The 20,086-nt window shown below is 40.7% G+C and overlaps 1 protein-coding gene across 5 annotated transcripts in view; it reads left to right on the forward strand.

The window, feature by feature from the left end:
* The window catches only part of TANC1 (tetratricopeptide repeat, ankyrin repeat and coiled-coil containing 1), a 408,770-nt gene that overhangs the window by 83,847 nt on the left and 304,837 nt on the right, over window positions 1-20,086 (forward strand). For all 5 annotated transcript variants that reach the window (XM_029605548.1, XM_029605546.1, XM_029605545.1 and 2 more), the window contains one exon: window positions 17,787-17,865. In XM_029605548.1, the coding sequence (XP_029461408.1) occupies window positions 17,805-17,865 (61 nt within the window). In that variant the 5' untranslated portion in view covers window positions 17,787-17,804. The remainder of the gene's footprint in view (window positions 1-17,786; window positions 17,866-20,086) is intronic.

Below are 20,086 nucleotides of genomic sequence, written 5' to 3' on the forward strand. Positions count from 1 at the left end.
AGGACATGAGTCGCTCGACCAGATAGTAGAATTGGTGAAGTTTCTTTACCTCTTTGACTCCAGACTCCAGCTTTACGTCAGAAATCCTTCAGAGTGGAGTTCCAATATTCCTAATTAAGGGAAATATTTCAGCAGAACCCTTGCTATGAGGTTCCTCATCTTGCTCGACTGTAGCAGAGTCCAGTCAATCAGATGTTGTGGACTAGGGATTATTCCCTCAGATACAACTGAAAGAATCTTCCGATTCACCTGCTCTTCCTCACTGAGATCCTGGATTGATGTGCATACACTCTTGGGCGCTGAGGAGGGTTAAACAAGTATACCTTGTGACCCACTTCTGGAACATTCATCTCCTCTGGAAGTCCGATCTTGTTCAAGATCTGTAAGGAAAAATAGGAACAAGGATATAAACACCTGTATGGAAGTCTTGACTTTCCTTCAAATTATGAAGATCCGTCAGAATTATTGGATCTCTCAGTTCATGACATTCTAACAGACTACAGATGAGAATGTGGGATACCAACAGCAAGAAAGTTAGACCTTAAGTTTACAGTGCATAAATGACCTTGTTTTAGTATATTTCAGTTATCTCATCAGTCCGTTGTGGTGGAATGCGTCTAAAGAAGGCAAGGAAGATGAGGATTCATTCTAGTCCTCTTAAAGGGAAAGACCACCAGCTGCTTAACAGTTTTTCAAAGAAAGTGTTTCAGAGTTCAGTGCTATGTTCTTGTATCTCTCTGTTCACTGGTTTTATATGGTACAATATCTGCATAATTTGTTTTATTTAAGAGCTTTTATTCCGCACCCTCCAAGACATCTTGTTTGAGAATTATATCCAAGCATTCATAATACACATAAAAATGCAGAACCGCATACAAATACTGAAGCCTGCCTTTCAACCTAGTGAAAAGAGAGATTATTAACCTCAGATAGTCCTAGATGCTGAGGAGTGCATGCAAAATTGTCTTCGCTTGGTCTGAGTCGTTTTCATACCAAATCACGTACCTGATCTCCATAGATTGGCACTCGATGCATGGCCTGGTTCTGAGCCAGGGTATTTGTGATGACATCCATGTAAAGTGGGCAACAATCTATTTGGATGACAGAAACTGAATCTTGAATAACAGTGGAGAATGTGGCCATCCATTCTCTCTCAAAGGTGCCCAAGCAAGCCTCTTTGAGGCGTTCCTTCTATTCGTACAAGGGGCCTTATTTCTAGAAACGCCCTTTCTGACCTTTTCAAAGGTACTAGTTCCCACCTCTTCTGGCTCAATGACAGCAATAACTTCCAGCCAGAATGAGTCAATGTGAATGTTATCAGCTTAAGGCACCACAGCAGGTCCAATTAAAAGTGGAATTGCATCTTCAGCAGAAATTGATAGGACCATTCCCTGCACTACAACATGGACGGGACTTCTACTCCAGATATTTTCTCATTTCCAGAAAAATCAGAGCTCTTTGAGACCCATTCTAGATTTGGGAAAACTGAATAGTCATCTTCACCAAAAGGAATTTGAAATGAATAACCTCAACACGATATTCCCCTATATACAGAAAGAGGAGTCGATGTGTGTTCTCAATCTGAATATTGCATATGCGCATATAACCATCCTACTGGTGCTCCCTTCGCTTCTGGGTGGATTTTGCCCATTAGAAATGTAGTGCATTCCTTCAGCCTGTCAGTTTCCAGGGTCTTTACCAAATGCCTTGCAGTGGTAGCAGCACATCTGCATCATCATGGAGTGCAAGTATTGCTGTATCTGGATGATTGGCTAGTTCAACCAACTCGTGAAAAACTATATTGATCTCACTGCTAAAGTCAGTTCACCTTCTTCAGAAGTTAGATTTTCTAGTGGACTTGGAAGTTCATTCTAGTTCCGACTCGGAGGGTATAGTTTATCCGGGGCATGGATGGATTCTCTGCAAGAGAATGCTTATCTGCTAGCAGAATGCATGAGCACTATGAAATTGCTCATTTGCAAACTGCTATCCTCATAATGTTCGACAGCCAAAGCGCTTCTCATTTTCTTGGACATAGGGCAGCGGACATTCCTATAGTTCCATTCATTCACCTCCATGTATGTTGTCTGCAGTAGGGTCTGTCCTGTCAATGGAATTAACTAACTCATTCCTTGACAACGTACAGCTGTCCCATAACATGAGCAAGCACTAATGCTGGTGGCTGAAACACTGCGCTCTTCAGCAGGGAGCTCTGCTTCACACTCTTCCTCATCAAGTAACTTTAGTAACATACACCTCCTCAAATGGATGGTGCAAAACTTCTGATTCCATGGGACGTAAATATGGTTCTCTTGTAATTGATGATGCCGCCTTTTGATTCTTTAGAATCTATTTCTTTCTAATGCCTATCTTGGGAAGTGAGTTTTCTTGTAACAGTAACCAGGAGAATCAATGAACTCCAAGCAGTGGTTCACCAACCACCATAAATGCAATTCTTCCATAACAGGGTAGTGCTCTGCATTCACCCAAAATTTATTCTAAAATTTATCCCTATTTTTTATATTGGTCAATTCATTCTCCTGCCCACCTTCTGTCCATGGCCATGTTCGCATGAAGGGAAGAAAGCCCTTTATACTGTGGACTGCAAAAGCACTTTACCTTCTTAGAAGAAAAGAACTCTGCTGCATAGCCCAGCTTCACATCCTATGATCCTACTAGATTTGATGTCCCAGTCACCAAATGCATTTTTCTAACTGCATAATGGTTTGCATCCAGCACTGCTTTGTGTTTGCAGGCTTGCAAATCAGATTCTATAAAAGTTCATAATCTTAGAGCTGTAGCATCTTCCTTAGCTTACCTCAGAGAGGTGCCTCTCAAAGATTTTATTTTATTTATTTATACAACTTTTTTATACTGTTGTACAGAAAACAAGTTTCCATCACCATGGTGTACATATTAATAATATAAAAAAAACCCCATAAAAAGATAATGAATTAGAATAAAAATACATAAACCATCCAATAAAATAACACTAAAAAGATATCTAAGTTCATTACTTAAAAGAATCAGTAAAAATAAAACTCATATAAAATAGAACTCATATAACTCTCCTCCTGTGTCTTAGGGATCAATCTTATACGCTTGTTGAAAACGCCATGTTTTTAACTCTTTTTAAAATTTACTCGGATTGGATTGCAGTCTCAGATTTTGTGGTGACTACTCCAGAGTTTAGGTCCTGCGATCGAAATGGCATGGTCTCTCACCTCGCTTAAGTGGGCAGATTTAACTGTGGGAAATGTAAGAAGACCCTTGTTGGCGGATCTTAACTCACATTGAGGTGTATGAAGTCTTATTGTCGAGTTCAACCAATCTGTCTTTTCACCGTATAAAATCTTATGGTTAGTACATAACAATTTGTTTTATTCTAAATTCTACTGGCAACCAATGAAGGTTTTGCAGAACTGGAGTAATATGGTCTCTTTTTCTAGTATTTGTCAAAAACCGAGCCGCAGCATTCTGGAGTACCTGTAGAGGGTGAGTAGTTGTTTTGGGCAGGTTTAGCAAGGTAGAGTTGCAGTAGTCAATTCCTGTAAACAACATAACCTGGAGCAAGTATCTAAAATTCTTCCAAGAGATTTGTGGTTTCAAACGTTTCAACATCCGTAGCTTACCAAAACCTTCATTGACTTTCTTAGCAATGTGCGCTTTCATGTTTAATTCATAATCCATAAAGAGGCCTAAGTTCCTTGCTGTATCCACTAATTTAAAACTTGCATTGTTATTTAAAATAATCACTTTCTGTTCTAGGTTGACATTTTTCCTGTCTAAAACCATAAAAACAGATTTATCCACATTTAAAATCAATTTAATTTGGACTAAAAGTTGATTAATTATTTTTAGGTACATCTCGACAATTTTGAAGGTATCTTCAAGATTGCTTTCGATTGGAAATAACATCTGTATGTCATCAGCATAAACGAAATAAATTAAGCTAAGACCAGTTAAAAGATGACATAAGGGTAACATCGAAGATGTCTGCAAAGCTGCAGTGTGATCATCAGTACACAATTGTATGTTCCATTGTTTAGACAGCCTATCGAGGAGTGATAGTAATTGTAGACAAACAGTTTTGCATAGCCTGTTCTCGCAGTAGTCTACTGTCCATTGTGGAGTCTGGGTTGCTTACTCATAAATGCTCTGCTGCAACTGTCAGCTTGGGACTCCCCACATGTAATGGCTAATTTTGCCTGATTATTTATTGGCATCAACCGTTTTACTGTTTAAAAAAAAACAAAACACTCAAAGCAATGTACATGTTCTGGCTCAATAAAAACATATGTGTTTTCTCATCCAGACAGCTAACTTTTCTTCCCAATCAGTCCTCAAGACAAAGATCCTTTAAGTTTGAAATTATTTATTGTACAAGTAGATTCTACTTATAATTGTTGTATCTCAAACGTGTAGCTCCAGGCAAAGATCTTTGTAGCTGGAGATAAGTAGGAGAGGGGAGAACGAAGTTTCTGGGTTGCCGGGTGAGAGGGTACTGAGGCTGATTTAATCTTTAGAATAAAGCGATAAGAAGAATGTAAAAAAGCCAATCGTTTCACAGAGCTTTACAAAGTGCTGCTGGCTTTGAAGCTCACATGGGCAAGATTGACTCTCCTAGAGAGCTGTTACGGAAAACGCTTCTACAAGCTGGGGACAGGGGCCAAGGTCCAATGGCAGTGAGCCTAGGACCCATGTGACACAGGGAGAGCATGAAGGGCAGTCCCTTGAGCCAATAGGGCACTTAGGAAGACTCAAGTTAGATTGAGGGGCATTCGAGCTCTTTCGATAGTGAGAGAAAGTAAAGGAGGGAGGGAGCTTCTCTTAAGGGCAAGACTCCTCTTAAAGGCAGGGCTCACAGACTTTTATCATGGGTTACAAAAAGTGTTTCAATATTAAGAGTCCTCGGAAGGAAGGACAGCACTAGACACAGTTACACTGCATGTATATACAGATACAAACATGTACCCCACTGCTGGGGACAGAACAGTACAGTTTAAAACAATTCAATATATCACAATATACATTCAAATAACATCCCCCCCCCCCCAAAAAAAATAAATCCTAGACTGGTTTGATGGGAAAAGCAAGTTTTCTTACCATAAATGGTGTTTTCCATAGATAGCAGGATGAATTAGTCAATGGAATACCTGCCCAGTTCCCTGTAAAATCAATTACGTAGCTAGATTTAGCTCTGATATTGACTGAGGAAGCTCATGAGGCAGCACCCATGTGGGAATCCCTGCACATGCTCAGTTGAGTACAAAAGAGAGATGTACTTAGGAGAGATGAGTCTGTTCAGTACCGATGGATGATGTCACCCATATGTAATGGCCAATTCAATCTGCTATCTATGGGAAAACGCTGTTTGTTAAGTAAACTTGCTAAATTAAAGCATAGCAAGTCACCTTTCTGTGTTGCCAAATGATGAAACAACACCCTGAAATATTTTTTCAAAATAAATAAGATTACTACAGTTATAACTCTTTCGATTAAAATTTCTCAGGACGGATTTTTCTAATCCACAATGTGTGAGGTATGCTGGCTAAAATACAGAAACTTCAATGCACATAATATCCAACTCAAAATATGGCTGTGAGTTGTCCACCTCTATCCTGTTTGATCTTATCATCTCAACCTTTCCTTCGCGGCAGCAGCTATGATTCTATTTGTTCAGTATAGTCAATGCTATGCTTCTACAGAGTAATGGTGATTTGTGTTTCCTGCAGAGCCTCTAGGTCCCAGTTCATTTTGAAGTCCAGACTTTCAGTAGACACAGCTGAAAGTCTGAAATGTTATATGATTCTCTGGCAAGAAGAAATTCTAAACTATTGTTTTCCTTCAAGTCACCACTGCCATTCTTTAAACAGCTGGGTTTAGTCTGTATTTTGCATTCATATAGTTGAGGTTTTTTTTTAATGGGTTTAAGTGTATTACTGTATGTTCTCTCAGACAAGAGCAAAAATAATTGACCTAGACAAATCTGAATCTACTTGCAACCTTGATTCCAGATAGGCTGGTACAATTATGAAAACACAAACAAAAAAAAAAACCCAACACAACTATAAAGTAGTAATAAATATAGGGAACATCTTCATGTCTTGTTTTATGATTTGTGCATATTGTTCAGATTTTATAAGAGCATTCACTGCCTGTCAATTACAGTTTTGACTATGCTACCACAATAAGAAAAAGATGAAATCTAAGGTTTAAGAGTTCAACAGCTTTAATTATAGGAGTTTGAAACTTGGCAGCAGCTTTCTCCTAAAGTTACTTTCAGTGCCGATGTGGCACAGGAATACTATTATAACAAGAATTCCAGTAGTCCAGCCTGGAGGAAAAAAAAAACCCAGCAGCATGGTTAAGCAACCAAACATCTGTTAGATACCATTCTGTTATTGCATAGTATGTATCATGGAGACTTGACATGCATTCAGTAATTGAGAATTAAAAATCAAACCATAAAGAATTCTACACATTTTTCTGGTAAAGACTGTTAAATAACTCAAAATTTTGTTCTGCAGCGGTTAGCTTTTACTTCAAATCACGATACTCCCCTATAAAGGCGAGTTATATGGCCTGTCAGCAGCCTAATTCTAAGCAGTGTTACCTTGATCAAGAAGTACCAAAAGAATTGATTGTATTACATAATTATGTTGTTGCCAAGGTGAATAATGATTTAGCATTCCCCATGTGGCACTGGTTTCATTATTGACCCCTCTTTTTTTAATTTTTGGGGGCCTATACTTTTCTCCTGCTGGTTGGGGATAGGTCCCAATGCCATGAGCCTTCAGCAATTTTTTTTTTTCTCCGTTTTATATCTCCTCTCAGCTCACTTAATCCAGTCATTGCAGGTGCTCCCTCCGGAGCCTTGCAATCATAGGACCTAAATTTGACCATTAGGTGTTGCCACTGGGTGATAGGAGTTGTGAACATTAACTTTTACTTTGCAGCCTAGCTCCATTATTGTACTGTTTGAAGAAAGTTTAAGTAGGCCATTTAATGGCATTCAAAAAATTGTAATGAGCAAAATGGCCATTTAATGACAAACTAAGAATTTAGGGGTCTATTCACCCCTGCCAAGGGGGAAGGGGAGATGCAGCAGATATTCAGGTGTTCCTGGGTATCAGTTTTTATAAAAGGGTCTTGTCCATAGGCGCTCTGTTACACCCTTAAATCAACTCACAAGGGGTTATTAATCCACACATACAAGTTTTATTTGCTTCCTGGAGGCCTCCAGTCTTTTGTCCTGTAGTCCCTATTGTGTTCTGTTTGAGAGTATGGTGGTTTTAATTATCTTTTTTCATCAAAAACTTTGGGAGACCGGCCTTTTTCCTTTTTCATATTTCATTCACATGGAAAGAAGCGTAGAGTCAGATTTCAGTGTCGGCAAACTTTTCTGCTGCTTTAAAAAAAAAAAAAAAAAAAAAAGATCATGCTATTTTCTGTTCTTGATTACTTAATTCTTTTTAAAAGCAGTTTGGCAAACTAACATTCACTAACAGCCCTAACATTCATTAATCACACATGTCCTTCCCTTTTATTCATACTTTTATCTGCACATCTTCTCTCACGTACATATCATCAACACCCTACACTGTGCATGTGTAACCAGAATCTAGTAGTCTGTCATGCCTACACAATAGATACTACTAAATCTATTAGAAAAGACATCTCACAGAAAATAAAAGGATACAGTAAACTAATGACTCTGAGAAGACTGAAACCCCTGTTAACACTAAACAACTTTCGCACAGTTCTTCAGGCACTGATATTCGCAAGCACAGACTATTGTAACTCACTATTACAAGGGCTACCACAATCTACGCTAAGGCTGCTGCAAATACTGCAAAACTCCACTGCTAGAATTTTGACTGGCAAAAAAAGAAGGGACCACATAACTGGAACACTTGCCGAACTACACTGGCTCCCAATTGAACAAAGAATACAATACAAGGCTCTATGTATAATTCATAAGCTTAATACATGAGGGAAAAGCCGACTGGCTTAACACAGCACTGCGCGTAAATGTCCCGCACAAAAGCCTAAGATCTGCGAATAAGGCTCTACTAACTGTCCCCTCTGTCAAATCAGCACACCTCACTCAAGTAAGGGAAAGAGCACTGTCACTGGCTGGTCCTGTACTTTGGAACACCATGCCTCTCGAATTAAGGCTCCAGAGAAATTTGAAAATCTTTAAATCTATCCTGAAAACCTGGCTCTTTAAACAAGCTTTCGATAAAGACAAGGAGAAGGAGAAAAACAATTGATTAATATGGACGCACCGAACAAACAGTTGTTGTTTAAACCTACAAATGCACTTTAATGTTAAATTTGAACCGCTTATAAAATTTCCTACCAAACAGATAAGCTCAACTTAAACAAATAGCTTAGTGTACTATATTGTTACCATACTATGATGGCACATGTCTAATTTGTAATCTATACCACTCATATTTTTTATCATGCCTATATGTAAACCGTTGTGATGGTTATCCAACTTAACGATGGTATAGAAAAGAGTTTTTAAATAAATAAATAAAATAAAAGACACAGGGGACAAACATTCAGCAAACTGTTAGGTTCACCGGCCATGAAACTAGCCATAACTGGCATAACTCACCCTGATACTGGCAAGGTCTCTTCAATACAGCTAGGACACTGCCGACAAGCGATGCCACCTCCGCTCACAAACGCCGCTCCTCGCGGCTTCCACACTATCCTCCTGCCACTTCTCTCAGGCCCCTCTAGGTGTGCATGTGCCCATCTTATTTCTTAAAGGGGCCGTGGCGGGAAGGCAGCCACGATGCCCTATAATGACATCACCGGCATCTTCCTACATAAGGCTCCAGAAGTTGAATATTGGACACCTCCGCAACAGGTTACCTGGTGTGCCTTGTGTCCCAGTGCGGGTTGTTTCTTCGGCTCCTTGCTTTTACCTTATCCTCGCCTTGTCCTTGCCTTGTCTTTGTCTCGTCCTTGTCTTTGCCTCTTTGTAGCCTTGTTTGTGCCTTGTCTTGTCTGTTTTTTTTATTCTTTGTTCCCTCTCTCCCTCAGCTTGACTTCCTGGTTCTGACCCCAGCTGGAATCCGACCTCACTTCGATCACCTCCTGCCCCAACCACTGGCCTGTCTCTCATGTCTGCTGCCTGCCCTGACCTTTTTGCCTGGATTTGGATTCCCTGCTCTCCTGGATAGCCCTGGGGACCCACCTAAGACCTTTTGGGCACCAGAACCCAAGGGTCAACCTGTGGGGGAGGCGGCTGGTATAGGTGAAGCTCCAACTGGGCTTTTCCGCTGGCTGTCTGTGCGAGCTTGGTGGGTTTGAACACTCTAGGTGGCGCAAATCTACCACAGCACATAGGGTCCGCACTTCTAGTCAGCATTACACAAACTACACATTTTTATGGAAAATATTTAAATTTTTTTCAGTGATGTTTTGGTGGTTTCTTTCAGGGAGTTTGGAGATGAAGTTAGGTGCCAATTTCTTTGTATATTCTGTGCATTTATTCCTGCATGCTGCTGAAACATTGGGAAGTGAGCAGAGCTTATCATCATGTAATTAATTGTCCTAATGTGAGCAATCTCATGTGCTAGGCAAGGTCCTGGCAGGTGTGGCATATATAAATGCATAGATTCCTGCATTAGGGATTGAATTCTGGATGTTTCCTATGTTGAGACCTACAAGGTAGTGTGACAAAGTTAGATCCCTTCAGTGGGGCAAATAAGGCTCAGTTTCCCTGTCCTGTGTTGTGTTAGTGCTGTGGATTCAAATCCAGCTTCTCCCACTGACACTCCTCCCATTTACTGCAGGAATAGCCTAGTGGTTAGAACAGCGAGCTATGAATCAGGGGACCAGGGTTTAAGTCACTTTATTTATTTTATTTATTTATTATACTGACATTTGATCTGAGATGAGATATCACATTGGTTTACATTCAGAGGGCTTACAATCTAAGTTTGTACCTGAGGCAATGTGACTTGCCCAAGGTCACAAGGAGCAACAGCGGGACTCAAACCCTGGTCTCCTGGTTCATAGCCCACTGCTCTAACCACTAGGCTACTCCTTCCTTTACCTTTACCCTCCATTGCCTCAGGTACAAACTTAGATTGTAAGCCCTCTGGAGATAGGGAAATACCTACAGTACCTGAATGTAATCCACTTTGAAGTCCTGAAAAAAAAATTGTGAAAAGTGGAATATAAAAATCTAAATAACATTTAGATAGTAAGCCCTTTGGGACATGGACCTATAATTTGTAATTGGTTGTATAGTGCCCTGGTTTAGGAAGGCATAATGGGGGAAAAAAACAATGCAGGGGTTGAATATTGAATGGTCTGTGCTTTTCCTTAATGGGCAGGACCATGTTCATTCAATGATAGAGAAAAGAAAACATTGTACAGATAAGTTTTCACCCATGCTAAGAGTTATTCATGCTTTATACCTTGCTAAGCTGTTGTGACTGATAGTGATTTTTTCCCCCCGAAGGTATTTTCTATGGCTGTCTTATTACTGGCTATTTCTCTCATTGTGCCATCTGCAGCTGGGCCAGTTAAATGAGAAAGTGCTGAAACGAGGCAGGGTTGTGATTTTAGTGTAGGCAAGCTTTCTTTGGCTTCTTGATCTTAGATCATGCTGACATCTCTTCTTAAGCATGCCCTGTGTCTTATCTCTGCCTAGTTCCAGATGTTAATGACATCAGAATGATTTTGCATATCTGAAAAGGAATATGAGACATGCATAGTTTAATGAGGCAGATAATGATTCCAGCCCAAGGAGAGTGGCTTGCAAAAAATCCTTCTTTATATATTTATTATTGGCCTGTTTGTCTCCATGATAGCTTCTGAGGAGCTGCTTTTTAAACTCAGGATAACAAATAAGATATTTATCTGACTTTCCTGCATACCTATGTATTTCTGGCTCCTCTCTGGCCTCTAAAGCAATACATCTATTCCTTAATTAATAGAAAATAATTTGACTCTTAAGCATATGTGCCATGCTTGATAGTATAAACTGAGATTTAAGAAAAAAAAATTACAAGGAACATCATACTAAAAGTCTTCTTTTGAAAAGTAGCACTTTGACAGGCCTTTATGAAAATTCTTACTGGGCACCTGGGTGGTTATAATTTTATTTAAAACCTTATTTGTAAAGAGGCCATTGTGTGACAACTGAAAGTTCTCTGGGGGCTGGCTAGTTATCAGTCACTACCTCTCCCAGCCTAGTGTTGTGCTTCATGTGTCTGATTGACAAGCAGTTATCCTCTATAGGTCTTGCAGCTGTCATGTTCTAGCTTTCTTACAAATAACTTGTAATTTCAGCTAAAAAGTTATTTCCCGTTGATAGCAGGGCTGAATTAGCCATGCTGTCTGGGAGAGCGCCGCGATCCCGGGTAGGCAGAGTTTCTCTTAGCTTGTCACAGAGTTTTGAAACTCTGTGCGTCTGAGCGGTTGTCTTCCCGCGCGGTTCTCTCAGCTCTTCAGTTTCTTTTTTCCACGAGCCCTTTCGCGCGCGGGGTGTTTTTTCTCTTAGCTGACTAACTTTTTTTGTCAAATTTTTTCCCAAGATATCACATCCCAGATGGCTCCGAAGCCGTCTGGTTTCAAATATTGCCAATGTGGCAAAATTATGTCCATCACGGATGGACATAATTATTGCTACATTTGCTTAGGCCCAGACCACGACCAAATGTCGTGCCGGGTCTGCGGCAGGATGTCCCCGATGGCCCAGCGACACCGAGCCGCGAAGATGGAAGGGCTCCATACGGGATCCTCGGCCCCACCATCTTCCATACACTCTTTGCCAGGACCAGCAAAATCGGGTAAGGCTCACCCGAAGTGAGCATCCTCGCTGGGACCAGCCGGGCTGGACAGGCCCGAGAAGCGCTACAGGCCAGGGTCTCATACACCCTCAAGGCCTCGTACAAAAGTCGGGGATTCGACAGAGGAGCTACGGTGCAAATCACCAGAAGGCATTTCGTCGGAGCTTGCGCCGTCTGCGTCGTCGAAATCAAAATACGACTCCTCAGGACACAGGAGGCACGGTGCATCGCCATCACGACGCATCTTCGATGCATCATACGGCACACGGAGCAGGCGTGGCGCACAAAGCAATTGTGCATCAAGCTAAGACACATGGAGCACATAAGGCGCGAAGCAAATCACACGACGCACCCACGGAGCATAGAATAATTCGAGATGCTCAGACAACTCATGGTGCAAAAACAATGCACCTTCAATCACCAGAAAGAAGTCTATTGGGCAAACATTGCCATGAAGCACACCATATTACTTCCACAAGGCCAATAATAAGATCAAGAAGTACTTCAAGATCTGAGGTAGACATTGAAGGCTTCTCAGCATCAGATTCTCTATCATCAGGCCGTTCTCCGAGTGATACTTCTTTGGCCAGTCTCTCATCACTTTCGAGAGACAAGAGACGTTCTTCTTCTTTACAAATGTCATTAGCAAAACGTATTCACCCTTTGCCAGTTATACCCCCTCAAGGGTCAACACAAGCGAAAAGCACCGGAGGATATTTTGCTTGCGGCAATTCCAACAAAACACCCAAAGCAAAAGTTGCATATTCCTCCACAGGGTACTTTGGCGGCATCTACTATGACGAAAATCTCAGATATTCTCAACTCTTTCTTCCAAGAACTGGAAAAAACAAAGGAATTACCACCACAACATTCTCCAAAGGATTCTCCTGTATCACCCCTTGGTGTACAACCTCTAGAACCGGTGAAATCGGATGCTCCAACTCAACCTACAAGCCCAGGTTCTCCAGAATCAGTTCAGTCTCTAAACTCTTCAACGGGAATGCCATCTGACCCTCAAGAAGGGTTACCTGAACCGTATTCTCCTCCGGAGGACTTAACATATGCTAAATTTGTTGAGAAAGTGGGCAGCCTTCTTCAGATAGAAATGGGAAGAATACTAGACCGCAGAGCAGAAATGCTCGGAATATTAAAGATATTCGAATCTCCTCCCGAACCCACTGCTCCAAGATTTTCCAAGACAGAACCTCATTCTGTCTTGGAAAATCTACTATTCAAAATCTGGAAAACCCCTTTTTCATCACCGGCCACTTCAAGGAAAATTGATATCAAATATAAGATGCACAACTCAATAATTTACGAATCTGCGCAACTACCCCACCAATACGTTGTGGTAGAATCAGCCTTGTCCAAAGCAAAACGGAATAAATTGCATTCGAACACACCACCGGGAAGAGAAAATAAAGCCCTAGATGATTTTGGAAAAAGGATCTATCTTTCCTCTATGCTTACCAATAGGATACAGCATCACCAATTTTATACCACGCAGTACCTCTTTGAAACACTTCAAAAACTGCGTCCACTGTGTCTTTCGGAAGACAATACACCACACCAGTCTTTCTTAAACATGGAAGACGGACTTAGGGATCCTGCCAGGTACTTTTGACCTGACTTGGCCACTGTTGGAAACAGGATACTGGGCTTGATGGACCTTTGGTCTGACCCAGTATGTTAAATCTTATATTCTTATGTTCACTTGTTTTTATAAGAGTAGTTCTACAAACTCGCCCCATGTTCCTTCCGAAAGTGATATCTACATATCACATTAATAAAGCTATTGTGCTTCCTATGTTCTTTCTGGAACCACAAGTGCACAAAAGCAATTGGGTTTTCACTCCTTGCACTGTAAGAGAGCCTTGATGTATTACCTAAAGAGGACTCAACCTCACTGTTAAGCTTCTCAACTGTTTGCGTCTTTTGAGCCCAATAGATTGGGAAGGGCAGTTGTCAACTTCGTTCAACTGGCTAGTGGACTGCATAGGACACTGTTATGTGCTGGCAAACTTACAGATTAAACTCCATTTAAGATAATCAGATGAAAGCCATGGCGACTTCAGTGGCTGCTCTCAGGGCCGCTTCTGTTGAAGATATTTTGCAAAACTGCTGCTTAGTCCTTTGTTCATATCTTCACATCCCATTTCTGTCTGGACAGCATGTCCTGAGGAGACAGTAAATTTGAACAAGCATGTCTGTACAGCCTGCTCACACAGTAGTCCATTCTTAATGGTGGCACCTGACAGCGCTTGGCACACAAATGAGAATGTGAGTCTGGGGGAAGAGCTGCACAGTAGCTGTATGGCCTCATGCTAGTAAACCTTGAGCTTTTCTTAGCAGGCTTTTGGGGGGAATGCTTGAGAGCTGATATCAGTAATATTTAAAATAAAATACGTATAATGCTTCAAAGATGCAGCTTGCTGTGCTTTCTTCCTCTTGAAGGCTGCTTAGGAGCCAAGCATTCTGTTGCTAGAATATGTTACTGTAATTTATCCAGGTTTAGCCTTGTAACCTTAATTACATGTGGAATGTGGAGAATGCTTTTTTTTTTTTCGCTTCTAATTACACTCCTCTAATATAGTCAGTACCTATGAATCTCGCTGGAGTTGCTAAAGACCAGTATCTCCATTAGCAGTCAGCAAGGCGAAACTCATCGGTTATTGCTCCTCATTTCTAAACCTCAAGCCTTCTTCCTTTTTGTCTCCAGCAAGACTCTATTGCAGCAGTGGCTTTCTTTGAATATTTAAAACAAGTGTTTCCCTTTCTTTTTTTTTTTTTTTTTTTTAATAGTTCCAGAATAAGAGGTTTTGGCTAATGCAGCCTTTTTAGCCCTCCAGAGGCTGCAGGGGATACCATAATTGGGTCAGGCAGCAGTAAAGGCCATTAAGCCTAGTCCTGAGACCCTAAGAAGTAGGAAGTAGGTTAAGAAACTTTCCCCTTATCTGGAGCAAGTCAGCAAGTGGCAATGGAAGATTATCTGATAGTCTTATCTCAGTGTTTCCCAAGCATGTGAAGCCCAAGGCTCACCTACATTAACAGAAATGTTTGGCACACCATTCTCTATGGAGAAGGTAATACAGACAAAAGAATAGCTAGGGAAACACCAAAAGCCCCATCAGTCTCTCTTATATATTTTAAAACAAAGGGAGGGAAGGGGCGGAGGCACATATGAACCCATCACAAAAGACCAACTCCCTCTATATACAAGTGCAGGTTAAGAGAGAAGTTGGTGTGATGCGGGCAGCCAGCTAAGTGAGAGGGTCATATTTCAAATCGTGATGGGCCGTTATGTGCTTTAAGGCGTTGCCATACGCGATAATGCCCTAATGCACATGTTAACGACTATCACGATTCGAAAATATAAATTAGGGAAAGGGGAGGAGTTTGGGCGGGGGTTAGGCAGGGTTTAGGAAAATTAGGGGCCTAATGTATCGCACATTATTGCTCGCAGTAGCGCCATAAATATCTACAGCTATTTCATTGGTGCTAGGGGGGTGATAGTGTGCAGCAGGCAAAAATGCACCGCTGCGATGTGGCCACCTGTTCTCTATTGCCCCGCCCCTTTTTTCCTCTCTGCTCATCATTCCACTATATTTAATGGCTTCTTGTTTATTTTTTTGTAGTGGAATGATGAATCTAGGCGTTAGTTACCTTGGCTGCCGTATGTGGTTGCAAGAGCTCCAGTGAGTCTCATCCAGTGCTCAGTGCATTTTCTCACCATCTCACTTTGGCTGGAGATAAGTCAGAGGCTGGAAGAACTCAAAGGAGGCAGCTCAGCGCAGGGAAGATGAGGAAGTACTGAGTGCAATGTGTGTGCTATACAAAGCAGGCCAAACTATCTATACCCTTCATGCTGCCTATTAATTACCACACTTGGGCTTATGCTTTAGCCAGGAAGAGGCATGCATGATAGTACATATTCTCAGGATCTCCTAGATGTTTAAGAGCTAGCACTGGTGTTTGCGTTGCTGTGAGGTGTTAAGAGTAGAATCCACGTGGTGACTTGAATCTGAACATCCAGCGGTGGTGACTTTTTTCCATGGCACATCTGATTGGGTGTGGGTACACACTAGTTGGTTTATCTCCTCCCTTTCACTTCTTCATGAGCTCAGTGATTCTGTAAGAAAAGACCAATGCTACTATCCTGTGAGACAATCTCTTGCTTCAAGAGATGATCATCCCAGTTCTTAAAGCAAAATTTTCTCAGGAGTCTGTTCCAGTGTTTCCTGGTGCAAGCAAACTCATGCTCTGAATTTAAACCTTAGCAGGTTTGTCCTCCTATGCTGCTTTGAGATGGAATGTCTGCTTAAAGCATACTTTTCAAAGAATTTTGTTCTAGTTCTGGATTAGTAGTGTATATTTATGTTCCATTTTCCAGTTTTCTTTGAGAGGGTTCTGTAAGATTATGATGGCTCTGATAATCTTGTTTTTTGCTTTTAGGGTTTGTTTATCCCTAGATAAAACAATCTTGTTTTTGGCAGTAATGTTGTGTAGCCAGGAACAGAGTGCGAGTTAGTTGTAAATTAAAGCTGAGGGTGCTATTGCCCATTAGAGGTCAATTCCGATTGAGCTGCAAGCCCAGAGGAACAGGAGGAAACTGCTAGATCAAAAATACAGTAGTAGTAATTGTACTATTTGAGTACAACTCTCAGGCCGATTCTGTAAAGTGCAGTCTGGGTTTAGTGCCTCAAACACACGGCCAAACTCCCTGAAAACTAATAGCGCTCATCATATGCAAATGAATGTTGATGAGGCTATTAGTCACCCGGGATTCAGAAAGTAAAATGTGCGGCCAATTCACACATTTTACGCTCAATTTATGAGCAGTCCAGAAAAGTGTACAGGAAAGTTGAAAATAATGCTTTTCTGTACACCCTCCAAAAATATTAAAATAAATAAATTTAAAAATATGTAGACCGGTCTGTTTAGGAGAACAGATGCTCAATTTTACCGGCATCCGTTTTCCTAACTGATTGCTGTCAACAGTTTGGCAAACCGACGCTCATAAAATTGAGCGTTCGTTTCCTGAACCCACTGACACAGCCACCTCTCCTGGGTCAAGGAGGCGCTATGAGTGTGTAATCGTCCCTAGTGCCTCTTTTTAGCTCAACCCCACTTTTAAATATAGGATCATGTGCCCAGGAGAGGTAGCTGGGCGCACATTGGGAGAGCGGCTGCTCAGCACGGAGCGCCTGTTCTGCCTCTGTCTTTACTGAATCGGCCTGTCTGTGTGCTACTGCTGAGGTACTCATGTCCCATTAGCACGGACTGTTGCCTGAGGGTAATAGAATTATAGCTGCCAGTTTTCTGTTGCTTCCAAATGGACTGTCCCACCTTGTATGTTGGTTTAATGGCTTCTTGTTTATTTTTTATGTCAAATAATGTGTGCATAAGTTTTTGATAGCTGGGAAGTGATTTCATATATTGCCTTTATCTTCTTTATTCTTCCACTCTCTGCCTTAGACTGCTGCCGAGTGCATTTTATTTTGACTCTCTGTTTAGTCGCTTTGTATGTCTGTGATATATGTTTAGCTGAGTAAATGCTCAAACTGCCAATGCTGCAGATAGAAGAGGAGGAGCTAAAGGATTTTGCTAAGGTGAGCCTCCATCCCAATTGTGGTTTTGCATCCCCTGAGGTACCCACGGATCCTAACTATTTTTCAGAGTTGATGGAAAGAAAATTGCCAAGTAAAACATGTTCTCTTCTTTTATACCAAGATACATATCTCTTAATCATTGTGAATATACAGTTGAAAACATTCTTTGGAGCATCAGTACTTGCTTTGATAAATCTGGACTTGGAAAAGTGATTGTAGCTTCCTAGCACATCTCATGTGTATGGTTAATGCTTGTTTTTGATTTTTTTATTTTTAACAAAAAAGAAAAAAATTATACATACCGTAGGTACCAACAGAGAGCAACTCATTAAAAATGATTTATTTTTCCTAGGAATAAAAGAACTGCAAAATGCTAAAGGCCGTGTTGAAAAAGAGCCGAGAAAGTGGAAAGGCAAACAAAAAAAATTTGGGTATGTATCATAAAGCACAATTAAGATTTATAAAGTAGGTAAGACTGAGGGAGTGTTCTGTGAAGCCTGGAGCACTTTACAGCTGCTCATTTCGGCTATACCTTTCACTCCTGTATGTATGCGGTGTCGTCATATTCAAGAATGAAGACACATCTGCTGTTCATTAAAATGACCAACGCTGGCTCCATGGAGACTACCCTGCAGAAGGTCTCCAGTTCAATCTCAAGAGTTGGATCTGCTGCCCATGATTGCAGGGTTCCAGAAGGAGCCCTGGTGCATGACCATGTGGACCCAGGACCATCACTACAATAACCACACCAAGTATGTAGGTGGTATGGAGGAATATTAAATAGGGAGAAAATCCCCTGGTGATTGCGAATGAAGGCTCATAGCATCAGATACCAGCCTTGGGTCCGATTTGAGTTGGAAGTACGTAGGAGCCAGGAGGAAACTGCTGGTCAAAAAAAAAATTCTAACAGTTTTCAAGAGCCATATTAGGAAGCCATTTGTCTAAGCTAAAATTCCCAAACTATTTTTTAAGACACTTTCAGTAGTTTTCAGGCAAAATTGATTAATCTGACAGTCTTAAGTTGCAATGTTTCTGTAACACAAACGACTTTAACATTTTTACATACATGCATTCATATCTTTAAATGATATAGTATATGTTATATGGTCAACAAGCCCTGTAAAATTTGGGCTTAAAATTGTAACAGGATCATAATTTGCAGGTACTGAAACGGAGAACACGGACTGCTGGTGCCTTTATTTTTTTGTAATGTTGCAGCTGCCAGTCACATCTATCCTTCTGCTGTAAAGGAAACTGGAAAACTCTTCTCTAGTCCCAAAAGATGTGAAATCTTACTTTTCATTAGCTTTATTGAAATTACTGTTATACAATATGATACAATTTACTGCGCTTCTTGTCTTCTCCATAACCATATACGTTTCCCATGCCATTTTGCAATGTATTAGTACATGGCAACAGTAGATAAATTGTTAGTTTTGAGTTGCATAATGGAAAATAAATACATTATGAAATTGGATCAACTCACAAGTTTAGCCAGCTGTTAGGCGAAAGAAAAAATGTATATTAAGCTGAGATAGGACTGAAAAGCCATGTCAAAAAGTGCTAAGATGGAGAAATGGGCAATTACAATCTTGCAGCTGTTATGGTGATGAGTAGAGGGTAGCAAGGGAAGAAAAAAATTAGAAGCTGCCTGAAATTTCCAGAAGTCACAAAAAAAAGGGTAACAAAACTGTAAAAGTGAAGATAGTATTTATTGTGCAAGAGAGTTGGAGGAAGCATTTTTACTGTTGCATTTATTTCTAGCTCCCTTTGTACAGTTTTTGCCTAGTAGATGCCTCATACTGGTGAATATTATATATATTTTTTTAAAGACCTGATCCATAGCATTTGCAACTTTTGCAATAGTCACGTCAAGCATGCAGCCTTATAAATAATGCACAGGAGTATTGAAAAAAAGACACCAGTAAAGATTAAGCAGACTTTCTGCTGCCCTGTTGGCCACATTAGCTGTAGAGTATGTTTGGGTTTTTGATTACATCATTTGCTCCTTCCAGTATGTAATTTACTGTATTATTGGATAGCATTTCTGTTTCTCTCTTACATCTTCTGGAAAGGAGGCTGAAAGCCCATGGTCACTTAATTCCAGTAGCACCATTTGAATCTAGAGTTTACAGCTGCTCCTCAAGCTGTTAATTTAAACAGCTTTTTGACATGTAGCAACAAAGTTATTGACATTTTAAACTGCAAACTAACTTTGTAAATTCCTAGACCAAATGGGACTGGACTTGGAAACAGGATAGCTGGGCAGTAATGTCTTCTGTTTTGGATTATACTAGGAAATAAATTCTATTCTTTAGAGGACCAAAAAGCTTTAGGGACTTTTTTTGGACAGGCAATAGTTTGTTGATTAGTGGCAGCAGCTGGTAGTTCTTTTGTCAGGCAGCATTGGCAGCTCAAAGGATCAACATCTGGGATACAGTTGGCTTCCAGGAAGTCAAAGCAGCAATTCATCTTAAACTGAAAACTTTTGTCAAACTCTATTCTAATGTCTTTGTACATCTGAACTCCTCAGTCACAGAAACACATTTCTTTCTAACAGTGTTTCATTGCCTCTCTAAGCAGCCTTTCAATTACAGTTACTCTTCTTATATAAAAGTGCTTTGCGGCCCATATTTTCCATACTAGCATCCT

Source organism: Rhinatrema bivittatum, chromosome 6, assembly GCF_901001135.1.
Source record: "Rhinatrema bivittatum chromosome 6, aRhiBiv1.1, whole genome shotgun sequence".
NCBI classification, from domain to species: Eukaryota; Metazoa; Chordata; class Amphibia; order Gymnophiona; family Rhinatrematidae; genus Rhinatrema; species Rhinatrema bivittatum.